Source organism: Glycine max, chromosome 20, assembly GCF_000004515.6.
Source record: "Glycine max cultivar Williams 82 chromosome 20, Glycine_max_v4.0, whole genome shotgun sequence".
NCBI lineage: Eukaryota > Viridiplantae > Streptophyta > Magnoliopsida > Fabales > Fabaceae > Glycine > Glycine max.
Genome location: NC_038256.2, coordinates 3,413,143 through 3,427,286, shown reverse-complemented (window position 1 = coordinate 3,427,286; position 14,144 = coordinate 3,413,143). Strand labels below are relative to the sequence as shown.

The 14,144-nt window shown below is 35.7% G+C and overlaps 1 protein-coding gene across 1 annotated transcript; it reads right to left on the bottom strand.

The window, feature by feature from the left end:
• Positions 1 to 12,153: 12,153 nt before the first annotated feature.
• LOC100783878 (cell wall / vacuolar inhibitor of fructosidase 1) lies at positions 12,154 to 12,784 on the bottom strand. Its single transcript, XM_003556661.5, has one exon. It carries the CDS (start codon positions 12,679 to 12,681, stop codon positions 12,154 to 12,156), a length of 528 nt encoding a protein of 175 aa, XP_003556709.1. The 5' UTR covers positions 12,682 to 12,784.
• Positions 12,785 to 14,144: the final 1,360 nt, after the last annotated feature.

Genomic DNA, 14,144 nt, shown 5'->3' with positions numbered 1-14,144 from the left:
TCTGCTGAAATGAGTCAATTTTATTTTTTTGGATTCTATATGTTATTACTTTTTTGTTTATAGAATAATTTTCATTTGTTCAAAGTTTAAGCTCACTAAAGGTGACATGTTTGTGGGGTAATTATTTTTCTTTGCATCAAAGAAAAATGAATGAGGTGGAAACAAATTCGGATAGGTACCCCAAGCCATTACACATGAAGGGATAGAGAGGTAGATTTTATAATACACATAAAGAAAATCCATAAGGACATAAAAGCAACTGTATAATAAAATTATATATGTCAAATAACTGTAGGAGATAAAAGTTTTAACTGTAAAGCAAATCCACAAGGACATAAAGGCTTAAACTGTAAAGCAAATCTCAAAAAATGGATGATAGGCGCAAGATAAATATTCTATCACCACTCTTATCATTCTACCTAAACTAAGAGAGAAGATAAAATCAATTTAGATATTTTCATTGATGATAATAACCAAATGAGGGATACATTTATGTTGAGTAACCTGAGTGCAAAAGCAGTGTGGACAGCAAGTGCAAAAGCAGTGTGGACAGCAAGGTCAATGCCTGAAGCTAACAAGAAGATGATTGACGCACTAGCTGCTAGGAAGAAGGAACAGTATCTGAAGAAGGAAGAGTACCTACAACAATTTAAGATGGACTGCCATAAGTTCCATTTTCAAAGCTTTCATCCAATATATGCATGCTTTCAATAATGCAATTAGTAAACCAATTACACAAACCAATGTAGTATTGATTGATTCTAAATAGAAATGTAGTATTGATTTGCTCCATTTTATGGACTCATATTAAATGTCCATTAAATATTAATGAATTTGAATTATGTGTATGAGTTATGTAAATTAATCTAGCAAAATCAAATATATAAATAGAAAATTACATTAGACGATGTTAATTAATTCTCCTTCGTCATGATCATTACGATTAGCATGAACATCGTCAGCTTCTTCTTCTTCGACAACATTAAGAGTCATTTGTTCGGTCAAAGGACTAACATAGGTGTCCATGTATGAATCATCATCTTCTACATTGACACCAATTGTTTTGCCCTAGAGAACCACGCACCACCTTTCATCACAGGGGTCTTGCACGTAAAATACTTGTCTAGCTTGTTCTGCCATGATGAAAGGGTCATTGTGGTAACCAAGTTTCTTTAGGTCTACCAATGTAAATCCTATATCATCGGTGCACACACCGGTGTTGCTGTCAACCCATTTACATTTGAAAACACATACAGTAAATTTCACATAGTTAAGCTTCCAAATTTCATCAATGAACCCAAAGTAAGGGATGGATGCTACATAGGGATTGACGTTATTCACACTTGCGAAGTGTTGAGATTCAGCCCTTAGGGTGACCCCACTGTTCTGCATTGTACTTTTGTCATCTTGTGCTTTTGTGTAAAATGAATACTTGTTTATGTCGTATCCTTGCCAAGTTATAACATTTCTTTTAGGCCCATATGCTAGCTTTCTTAATGTTTCTGAAGTATTCTCATCTGCAAAGATTGTATCTTTAAACCAATCACAGAAAGTCTTGTTATGCTTTATCAACACCCAATTCTTTGACATTTTTTGGATTATTCTATTTGACTAAAGCTTCATGCTTATGTATGTATGGCAAAACTTTATTATTGTTGTTTAAGACATACAAGTGAGCTTGTAACAAATCTTCTACACTTGGAGTGATCACATGCAGTCCTCTTGAACCCTTACCACCCACTCTGTCATCATGCCGAGACTCAGAAAGGCCTACAGGTTTAGCCTTCTGAATGTATTCTGAACAAAATTCAATGACTTCTTCTGCAATGTACCTCTCAAAAATAGATGCTTCTTTAGATTCTTTGTATACCCTTTTAAGATCTTAATGTATCACTCAACCGGGTACATCTACCATAGATAAACAGGACCACAACATTTGATTTCTCTAACCACATGCACAATCAAGTGAATCATGATGTCAAAGAAAGCAGGGGGAAAATACATCTCTAACTGGCATAGTATAATTGCGACCTCATTTTCCAGCTCATCAAACTTGACAGAATCAATGACTTTGCTACATATAGCATAGAAGAAAAAGCACAGGCGAGTTATGGCTAACCTGACTTTGTTTGGCAAGATGTCTCATATAACCACGACTAACAATTGTTGCATGAGCACGTGACAATCGTGAGACTTTAACCCTACAAGCTTAAGCTCCTTCAACTGCAAAAGACTCTTAATATTTGAATAGTATCCTTGTGGAACCTTCACTCGACAAAGACACTGACAAAAACTTATCTTCTCCTTTTTGGACAAAGTATGACAAGCTGGGGGCAAGTAAATTTTCTTTCCATCAGACCTTGGATGCAACTGTGATCGTATCCCCATATCAGCTAGATCTTGACGGTATTCAAGCCATCCTTCGTCTTGCCTTGAATGTTAAGGAGCGTCCCAATCACACTGTCACAAACATTTTTCTCCACATGCATAACATCAATACAATGTCTAATGTCCAGATCAGACCAGTACCGAAGATCAAAGAAAATGTACCTCTTCTTCCATATGCAACTCTTACTTTTATCCTTCTTTTGGGTTTTTCCATTAAAAGCTTTTTTTAGTCGTCTGTAAGGATGATTGGGTGTTAGAAAGCGGCAATGCCTACTGTAGACTATTTTTCTTCTATGTTTTAGTTGTATGTAGCTTGTGTTTTCTTCACAGATGGGGCATGCATGATGGCCCTTAACACTGTAACCGCTGAGATTCCCATATGCTGGAAAGTCATTAATGGTACAAAAAAGCATTGCACGCATTTTGAATGTCTCCTTGCAAAACGCATCAAACACTACAACCCCCTCGTCCCACAACTTTCTCAGATCTTCAACCAACAGTGTTAGATAAACATCAATGTCATTTCCTGGCTGTCTTGGGCCCGATATCATCATAGACAACATCATGTATTTTCGCTTCATGCACAACCAAGGAGACAAATTGTAAATTACTAGCAGAACTGGCCATGAACTGTGTTGAGTGCTTAAGGTGCCATATGGATTCATTCCATCACTAACTAGTCCAAGTCGAAGATTTCTTGGCTCTTTCCCAAAATCCAGATACAAACCATCAATCTTCTTCCACTGCGAGCAATCAGCCGGATGACGGACCATTCCATCAGAAACCCTTCCATTTGCATGCCATGTAAGGTCTTTTGTGCCGTCCTCATTAGAAAAAAGACGCTTAAACCTTGGAATGATTGGAAGATACCACAAAACCTTCACTGGGGGGCCCTTGTTAGAGTTTTCATCAAAACTTCTTTCCTCTTCATCCTTCACTTTGTACCGTGAAGTCCCACAGATAGAGCATTGTGACATTTCTTAGAATTCATGCCTGTACAGTATGCAATCATTGGGGCAAGCATGAATCTTTTGATACTCCTTACCCATCAGACACAATATCTTTTTTCGCCTTATAGTAACTTTTAGGCAACGTGTTGTCCTCTGGAAGCAGATTGTGCATTACCTCAAGCAGTAAGGTGAAACTTTTGTCACTCCACCCATACTTGGCCTTCATATTAACCAGACTTAACACCGCAGACAATAGGGTTAAGGAATTCTTGCACCTTGTATACAAAGGTTTCTTTGAATCACTCTGCAATCCTTCATACATAGGGGCGTGTGCTTGCTAGAAAGACTCTTGTCCAAGGTCACGAATCATGTCCTCCAAGCGATCTCCCATGTCTACATCAAACGGTTCAGATTGGGACCCACTCTGCATGTCTATCACTTCACCATGCCATATCCACGTCGTGTAATTCTTCTTAATCCCATCACACAATAGATGGTCTCGTATGTCGTCTAGTAGTTGTCATTTTCCATTCAAACAATTGATGCAAGGACAATAATATTTTTCTTCTTCATTCGGTTGACCTCTTTCTGAAGCAAATTGCAAGAACTGCTCGACGTCATCCTCACATTCTAGGCTCATGTGACTTTTATTCATCCAACTTCGATCCATCTAAGAAATTCCATACATGAAAATCTCACTTTTTTATTTATAGGTGTGGCCCTATCCCATTTAGGAAGATTGTCTTTTATGTTAGCTTCAAACGTCAGGGTTAACATTATTTTGAAAAATTTGACTAAATTTCGGCAGCATTTCGCATTGGTCTCCAAGTACACGACATGACATCGGTGAAATTAATTTCCCGATAATCAAGTATGCACTCAGAGAACAACGTGAAATGCATGGTACTGAAATTTGATCAAATTAATCAAAATAATAATAACCTTAACGAATGAATCTAATATAAAAATACTAGTCTCCCCAAACTGTCCAAATGGACAATTCAAGACTAAATACAATGACTAATGCAAACTGTCCGCAAGAATCATTGCATTCATTCTCAAACGAGAATCTAAGGTTCACTCAACATGAACAACAGTTGTTTATATAGCACATTACATTGATGACGTATAAGAACATACAAAATATAAATTTCGATTACAGACAAATATCAACTAAGTGTGTGTGTGTCTTCTTTATTATTGTAGTTGGGTATGTGTCTTCTTTTGTGAATATGTTAGAGTGGTGTGTGTGTGTGTGTGTGTGATTAGGGTTTGTGTGTGTGTGTGTGTGTGTGTGTGTGTGTCATGAGGTTGACTAAGTGTGTGTGTGCATATGTGTGTGCGTATGTGTGTGATTAGGGTTTGTGTGTGTGTGTATTTGTCATGAGGGTGTCTGATGAGGGTGTGTGTGTGATGAGGATGATGAGGGTGGGTGTGTGTTTGTGTGATTAGGGTGTCTATGTGCATTTGTGATTAGGCTTTGTGTGTGTGTGTGTGTTTGTGATGAGGGTGTGTGTGTGTGTTTGTCATTAGGGTTTGTATGTGTCTGTGTCATGAGTGTGTGTGTGTGTGCGTGTGTGGGGAGTCATTTGAGGGTAGCAAAGGATCATCATACTGTAAACATCATCAACCACACCATGCACTCCTATATTGCTGGCATAGACAGATTCCCAGATAAACCTACAAGGGTCTCAAAAAGATAGCTTATATGATTTGGAATGAAAGGGCATTCAATTGGTTCTAGTGGTTAGAACTGTGGACAAGGGTCATGATTTGGGCAGTGTTCAAACATGGGTTCTTGGGGATGTTTTAGATTTACTTTTCAGAAAATCCATGAGGTGTTAATGGAGTTGTAATTCAAATTCGATGCTAGATTGATCATACAGGTAATTTGGAAGGTCCTTAAAGATCAACGTAATGTATTAACAGAAGAAAAATTGATGAAAGACAAGAAAATTAGAGACACAAATCTATTATTTTGCTCTGCCAAGGGAGAAAACCCTTCTACGATTGTTAAATTTGCAAACTTAGTGCATGTTTGGATTAATCTATTAAACTGCTGCAAGCCTCTATACCAAATAAAATGAGGCCTTACAATCCCTATGCACAAACATCAGATTCATCCCATAAGGCCTTTACAACAACATCAGATTCATAAAAGGAATTTTTTTAATCAAACTAGTGTATTTGGTTTGGACAAACTAGTGTCTATTATCTTTTTCTCTGCAGCATTCAAGATTTGAAGCATGTTATTAGTAGTTATTATTAAAAGCAGGGTTTAGTTTTTTTATGTGCTCTCTATTAGCCAGCTGGTATAAATCAAAGACTTCTACAACTATACAAGTAATGTTTACAAAAACAATTTCAAAGTATTTTTTGAATCAGATATAAATACCTGCGTTGGAGGCTTTAGCACAATGAAGTACTTTATATAATAAGCACAGGAGCACTTTTGGAAACAGCAATGAGCGCAGGATCAACACTGGCGAAAATCACTCCTAGTGGAATCTGAAAATCAAATGAGAGTAGGCCTTATAATCAATTAACATTGGTTATAAGTGAGGCTGGTATGCATACAGGCAAAAGGAAGGACATGAATATGATGCTGGTCCACCTTTGTCTTGGTTGACACCTAACTAGTATATAAAATGACAAAAGAGAACTTCATGAAATTTGTGGACACCTTTGAGAGGTAATTCCCAAAAAATTTATTTCGCTGAGTACTAGGAATTAAATTGTGAAATGACTTGTATGCTATCCCAACCAAGACCACATGGACTATATAGTAGTATTTATTACCCAATTTGTCTTAATTCGTAGAGCCATACATTCCCTCACACCCCCAAGATTTTGCTTTCGTACAAGGAAAGACAACCACACTACTTCCATCTCCATTATTTGAGTACTACTTTGCATCAAAGGTTCAACAATTCGTGCGTGCACAGTGCCAAATCGTGATCACAACTTAATCTATTAGCTAGCTTCACATGTCTTGTATATTAGGCTTCACAAAGGGAGCTAGGAAGTGATTAATACTGCTAGGAAGTGATATATACTTCAAGTGTGTGGAACCTGGAAACAACTTAACAGCAAAGCTACGGAATTGAAGCTGAATTGTTTAGCTTAATTAATTTCCTTCAATCAAATGATTCAGAAGATGTTTGAACCCAGCCGTTCTGGTCTAACAAGAAGCTCCTCCCATGTAGCCTCCATGTAAGTTCTAATTGCATTAATTTCATCTTCAGTTGGTACAAATCATGGATTTGTAAATCGCTTTTCATTATTAGAAATAACATCTTGGTTAAAAGGAAGATATCAATTTTTTAATTAAGTTACCTAAGGCAGTTAAAAGGTATCTAAAAGGAAGTTTAAAGGATCCTAAGGAACCTAAGGCAGTTAAAATGTATATAAAAGGTATCTACTTTTAGATATGTACTGATGCAGTAACATGCAGTAACATCAATGTCGGGGCAAGTATAAGTGAATATGGTGTTATGGGTATGGATGATCAAAGAGGTTCCCTTTTTGGCAGTCCTATTCATGCTGGTGCATTAGATATCTTTAAGGAAGATGTTTATGGCTTTGGTGTCATTCTACTTCAATTGGTTACTGGTAAGTTAGTGAACGGTAATGGGCAACCATATAATTTTCTACTGTGTTGGTGTGATATGAAAATAGCAGTTCAAACAGAAATGGAATTAAAAATGAAAATAACAGCCATCCCACTATCCTGCAATATCATTTTGGGGTCAGTCACTCCACACTGCTACTTGGGATTAAGAATTAAAATATATACGTCTATACTCAGACACACTCTCTCAAGTATACACAAATCAAAATATAGACATCATTGATATTGGAAAAATGATCATCACCTGATACAAAAAATAGAGGCTGCCTTATATCAATCACAACCAATTTATCAGTGTATGAATCACTGATGAGAAACAAATCTGTGGAAGAATAGTACTGGTCACCTAAAAATTCAGTGGAAGAAAAAAGTTAGTGAAATATTTTGCAAATAAATTGATCTAGCTAGTTTGGCATAAGCCAAATATTTGTACATGAAATTTGTCTGTTACACACATTAGTATACTAAGTAGTCTTGCAGATAAATTGATGTATTTAGTTTACTCAGAATATAACATCTTGTGAAGTGAGAAAGCAAGAGAAAAGCAAATAAAGAACCTAATAAATTAATTGTAATTCCAATCTGTCCTCAGACAAAAAGTAAACAATAACAGAAATCATCAGTCTCATTTTGCCCCAAAAAACTAACAGCACATAAGCTAAAGTTTAAGTTCTTGTATTGGACACCGGAAACATGTCCTCCTATATCTCTCTGTCTTGGATTTTTCTTCTTAGCTGTCTTATCCCTTCCCAAACTGCCTTATGACCAATTTGGATCCCTTCAATTACATCTTGTGTCTAATATTTTTAACCTTATTTTAATAGAAGGTTAGTTGTCCAATTTTTTTTTTTACTTCAAAATAGAAAGCACTAACACAAAATACTCTGCAATCAAAGAAAAAAACAAGAAAACTATCATGACTGACAACTGCAGAATGACATCATTAAATTCTGCTAATCTTAACCCCTTTGAACTTCCCTCTTTTATCTCTCCTGGCTTCTTTTATATCAAGCATAATTTGGATTACTTGTTTACTGTTGTTTGAAGTATCAACCTCTAAAAAGTTGAGTGCCTAAAATATCTAATTTGAGCCTTTTGTTTTGTGATAGAGTAAGACTCAGAAAGACCTCATACTCATAGACTCATAGTCACTCTCACATCTACTTTCCATTTCACACATAAACAAATAGGAAGAACTTTCACCCTTTAATTGAAAGAAATGCACAAGCATTAATAGTGGTATGCTATATATATGCCTCAACCTATTAATTGAATATACAGTAATTTTCTTTATCCTACACAAGGACTAAAGACATTGCCGCTAAGTTTATACTGGAAACAGTATCAAGAAGAAAGTGAATAAAAGGAAAAGACATAAAAAGCACTAGACGATAGACATGGTTAATGTGCTCTATGGATAACTGATGTGCATGTTAGAAGCCCTCTTAGAACATTATCCACCACTAACTCAAAACATTAACCAGCCAAAGGAATTAGGAATTCATAATATAATACTGAATATAATCATATTCACAACATGACCAACACTTTTGTCAGCCTAAATACTCGAGTAACAACTTGAATGAAGACACAGATTGTGAAGGAAAAGGAAACCGTTTAGGAAGCATTTTCAGTTGTGCATGGCTTTTAGTTTTGTGTGTGTGTGTGTGTTTGTCTGTGTCTGTGTGTGTGTCTCTCTCTCTCTCTCTCTGTGTATGTCTCTATGTGTATGTGTGTCTCTCTCTCTTTGTGTGTGTGTGTCTTTGTCTGTGTCTCTCTCTCTCTATGTCTCTGTGTGTGTGGGTGTGTGTGTCTGTGTGTGTGCAACAAATCAGACACAATAGAGGTCAAAAAAGAGATGCTCAATCAAATCTTGCTAATCAAATCTTGCTTAAAAACAAATCTTAGGAGCAAACTCTAAACCAACACATCAACAAAAATTTATATCTTCAGTAAAAGAAAAGAATGGGAGAGGTCAAAAAAGAGATGCTCAATCAATGCAGTAGCTCCCATCCATAAATCAGACACAATAGACTTGATAATAAAATGATTCTAAACAAACATATACTTTAGTAACATTCATTGTCAATAAATAATCAGAATAAAGTTCATAGTGACATATTTCAGAAAAGAGCGAAACAGAAAAACGCTAACCTTGTAAATGACATAATTAATGAGACGTTCAACCAGTTTACGAGTTTCAAAAGCATATAACTTCGTGAAAAACACAGCCTGCAAGTGATAAGAGGTCCCATAAACAGTAATAAATATATTAATTGATAAAAGAAATTAACAGGATCTATACTATCATGGACAAAAATCATGGACACCCTAGCCTACAAGATTACTTAGAAAATAAAGAAGAAAGCAACAGTAGCATAAATTGAGCAATGGGTAAATCATTGCTATTACACCTTTCTAATATAAAAAATTATAAAAATAAAAATTGTTACCAAATCCTAGGCAGAAAAAAGATTGATTATAATTCACCACCACAATTTTCAGGAACTATATTACACTATCCTATTCTTGTATCAACTAACTAGCCCAAAATAGGAAAAACACCAACAACAACCTACTTAAGACTTAAGAGCTACTTATCTGTGCAGAGCAACTTAGAACAATACTATTCTCCTTCAAACCTTGCTTTATAGATCCAACATATCTAGATGCTATTACTATCAGTACACATCATGCAACAAAGAGAATTATAACACTCCACCATCAAAGAGAATTATAAGTATCTATAACACTCCACCATCACTGTACTATGAAGGACAAGATGAAAAAGAAACCAGTTCATCTGCAGTTTCTCCCCTCCTACTTATCATCTTACGATGAAAAGAGCAAACCCACGAAGCCTAGGAATGTCTATGTGGACAAGTGAGACAGGAAAGGGAGGTGAATGGTCTAATTAAATCCACCCACATGCCAATCACCACTGTGCATGCTCACTTACCATTTCCATTCGTAGTTCCAAGACAAGAACTCCTTCAACAATTAAAGCCACCAACAAGGTTCTCACCTTCTACAATACACCCAAACATCAAAGCCATCATTTTCTATCACATTCAATTCAACACAGCAACTACTTGACTACTTCACAACTACCCAACCAGACTATCTGGGCAGGCTGACCAATCATAACACCTACGTTTAACCGGACAAGACGACATATCCCAACTTCAATATGTAGTCCCTTCAAACAACACTAATCTTCATAATCCTTTTCAATATTGATTAAACATGTACAAAACTGCACTGGGCTCTTGAACCAAATACATTGAAAACAAAAAGCCAACTAGAGATTAAGTCCAAACAACTTGAACATGTACAAAGGCACAGGGACCAAGCTTACCTCAAACCCAAACAGTGACAATGGCAGTGAGATCTAAAACAATGGCACAGAGACTTGAAGCTTTCCTCGTACCTCGATTAGATCACTACTTTGCCCTTCGAACCGAAACAACACAGACATAGTAGGTTAGACAAAATGAAGCTTAGATATCAAATAGTTTACCTCACTCAAAATGACACAATGCGAGCAAAAACCTAATCCTTGCAGCGAACACGACTTCCATAAACCAACTCCTTGCAACACACACAAACAAACATCCTTGCAGTGAGCACAAGTTCCCCAAACAAACAAACAAAGAATAAGAAGTAGAACAAGAACAAGAACAACAAGAAGACAACAAAGACTAAGGTCCTTGCGGTTACAAAGAAGAAGAAGAAGAAGAAGTTGTACCTAGGTAACATGGCTACGTGTCACGGTCGCGAAGAAGCTGTACAAAGAACCTGAAGAAGTTGTACTCACGGTCCCGAAGAAGAAGAAGCGAAGAAGAAGAAGAAGAACAAGCGAAGAACAAAGCGCGAGGAAAGTAGCTAGGGGTCGGGTTCTGAAATTTTAAAATATGAGTCCAACATCGGTTTTCAATAACAAACTGATGTTAACCGAATGATGTCAACGTTGACATTGATTTTCTGAGAAAAACCGATGTTATAATCATTTCGTTAACATCGGTTTTCCGTAAAATCGATGTTAATGAAAAGATGTTAACATCGGTTTTCCAAAAAACCGATGTTATCGTATGATATGTTAACATCGGCTTTAAAAACACCGATGTTAACGAATGGTGTTAACATCGGTTTTTTTAAAAACAGATGTTAACGTCTTTTAATTAACATCGGTTATACAAAAAGCCGATGTTAAGGAATATACATTATTTACATATATGCCACCACGTTTACCTTAACATCAGTTTTGTGTAAAACCGATGTTAATTTGACGATGCTAAATGTGTTTTTTGTAGTAGTGCTTGACCGGTCAAGTTTTTGCTTAGGAACTAAAAGTCAAATTTTTAAAAAAATAGTTTAGGGATATTAACTCAACAAACTTTTGTTTAAGGACTAAAAATTGAATTTAAAAAAGGTTAGGATTAAAAACTCTACGAACACAAGATAAAATTTGAGAACGATTGAAAACATAAGAGCAGGGGTTAAAATAATAAAATTAGGGGTGTACAAAATAACAACAATAAATATATATATTTGTATTTCTTTAAAAGTTACAGAGTCAAATACACCCCATCAACTGCATAGGTCCGCCACTCCGTTCCTTGTTGCCCCAGTCATCTTACAACCAAATGTGTGTATGATTCCTTGATGACCACTGGTAAGAAATTAAAAATTCATTTTAATAACAGCCATTGGATAAGACGTTAGAATTTTGTAATATAAAAAATTGATGTTGATTTTTAAAAATTTTATACATTACCCTATTATTCTTTAAATGATATGATCGATAATAGTATTTTTTAAAAAAATAGGACAAGAAACCAAAATTTAAGCATTGAGCATCATAAACAAATTTAAGCGTTCACAAGAAAACAAAAATCTTCAAACAATGAGTTCTTTTTCATCCTAGCTAAATCTCCGTTGAGCATCATAAACAAATAAAACAAACTAGTATATATTTATAAATTCTGTTGGTTTGCCCAATCTTAATTATCACACTAACACAGAAAATGCCTGAACAACACACAAGTCAACAATTTCCAATAACATTCAACCAAATAGATTTCATTTTCATACAATAATGTCTCTCATTATCCTTTTATATTTGGACAGTTTATAAATGACACTTTTTTTTTCCTCTCTAGACAAACAGCAAATAATGAGTACCTAGAGCAAATTCCTAATAATAGCCCTTGCCACATTCGCCACATCACGCATACCATTATTCACATGGGTGAGTGGTGATTTCCCATGGAAGCCATTCTCACAAGAATCAGCCTCAACAGCACAGTCACTTACCGTATTTTCTGCAAATTTGGGGTCTCCCCTCACAGCCCTAGTGGCAGTTGGCACATCAAGCATCAAAATCCCATCGTAATCATCAGCACATTCACTTAAGGCTTTCTTGTTCCCACCCTGCTTAAGAAGTTGCTTGATTGTTTTCTCGGCTTCGGTTGCTTTGGCTTTGATCATATCGACCAAAATCAATGCAAGGCCTGCAATATCAGCGCTAGGGGCACGGGGGTCAGCTTTTAGGAGTTGAAGACAAAGATTAGGATTTGGGGTTCTCTTGCAAGTTTCCTCAATGAGTTTCAAATCATTTGGTTGCAAAACTCTGCAATGACATGCTGACATTGAAATGATAGCCACAACAAGAATGCTGCAAATTATAGAGAGGTGCTTCAAGTTCAGCATCTTTGTTAGAATACGATGGATGATATATAGAAGGCTCAAAAATTGAAGTTGGGGAATAGAAATTGAAATCAAGTGCACTGTGGTTGTGGAGCTTCCTGTTCTTTCAGCCTTAAGTAGAGAATTGCTTAGAGAGATAATCATCAATTACAAGGAATTTTAATGTGACAAGTAAATGATATTATTAATAAAATAAACAACGGCCAGAAAAGGAGTATAGCATCAAATATTATTAAATACTAATATTAATAAATGAGATTTTCTAATCAATGGGTCAAAGATATTATTATTAATGAATCAAATAATATAATTATTATGACAAGAATCAAATTACTAACAAGTGTCAAGTATAGTTTAAAAAAATGAGTTGTTTTTAGTGGCATAATGCTCACTCATATTCTCGGAGTATGTTTTTTGGCTTGAGCTTTCACTAGCTACTCCAAATTGTAATTGTGATAAGAATGCGATTAAACAGCAGACAGAATAAGATTGTGTAATTTGCTTTCTTAAATGTGTTGGAGAAGCTTATGGAACTGCTAGAACTCGGATTTTGCTTTCGAAATCCTTGCCTTCAATTAGCAAGGTATTTTCTCTCGTTATTCAAGAGGAAGGACAAGTCACTAAATGGAATTGTTGATTAGAAGGTTTTGGTCACTTCATCTGAAAACCAGAACTATTATTCATTTGAAAACCAAAATTACCTTTAATAATGGAAGAGGAAGAGGAAGAGATGCACCTAGCGAAACAATGTAAGATGAAGAGGAAGAGGTTCACTCAAGGAAGAGGAAATCACAGTGAAACAATGTACCTTTTGTAATAGAATGGGAAACAATGTCATAAAATGGGAAATAATGTCAGGAAATTTCATATTGCCTGCTTCAATTTTCAGGATGCAACTTAAATATTTGTTGGATAACTTCACTTGGTGCTAATTGGTTTTAAGCTTAAATCTAACAACCCATGTTGCTACAAACATGGTTTCCCACTCAGAAGACTTTGTTTCCTCAATTCACTCCTGATCAAATTCAAGAGCTGCTAACTATTCTGCAGCACAACAAAATCCAGCCTCACACTGTTAATCAAGTCAGTTCATTTGTTGGTGAGTCATCCAATCATCACAACTTCTCAAATGACCAAGCACGCAAACAATCTACACATTCAACAATTGAAAGTATTTGGTGATTTTGATTGGTTGACCTATGATATTGTGATTTTTACAAAGCGCTTGGATCCCTTCTCATTTATGAATGGGCTGTCATATTAACTGTATCTAGACAAATGAACAGAGAACCTAAATAGAACTATATGTGACACACAAATATCGTAGGTCAACCAAAGACAATGCAAGAAACAGATAAATCACATTATGTCAAATTTTAAGTATTACAAGCTGAGAGATATGAACAACGGAGAAGATTGAATGAAGAAAACGATTCTCATTGCATAAAGGTATTTATAAAGAAAAG

Bases quoted from the DNA above. Each gene is read 5' to 3' on its own strand.
- LOC100783878 (XM_003556661.5), bottom strand. From the start codon at position 12,681: ATGCTGAACTTGAAGCACCTCTCTATAATTTGCAGCATTCTTGTTGTG.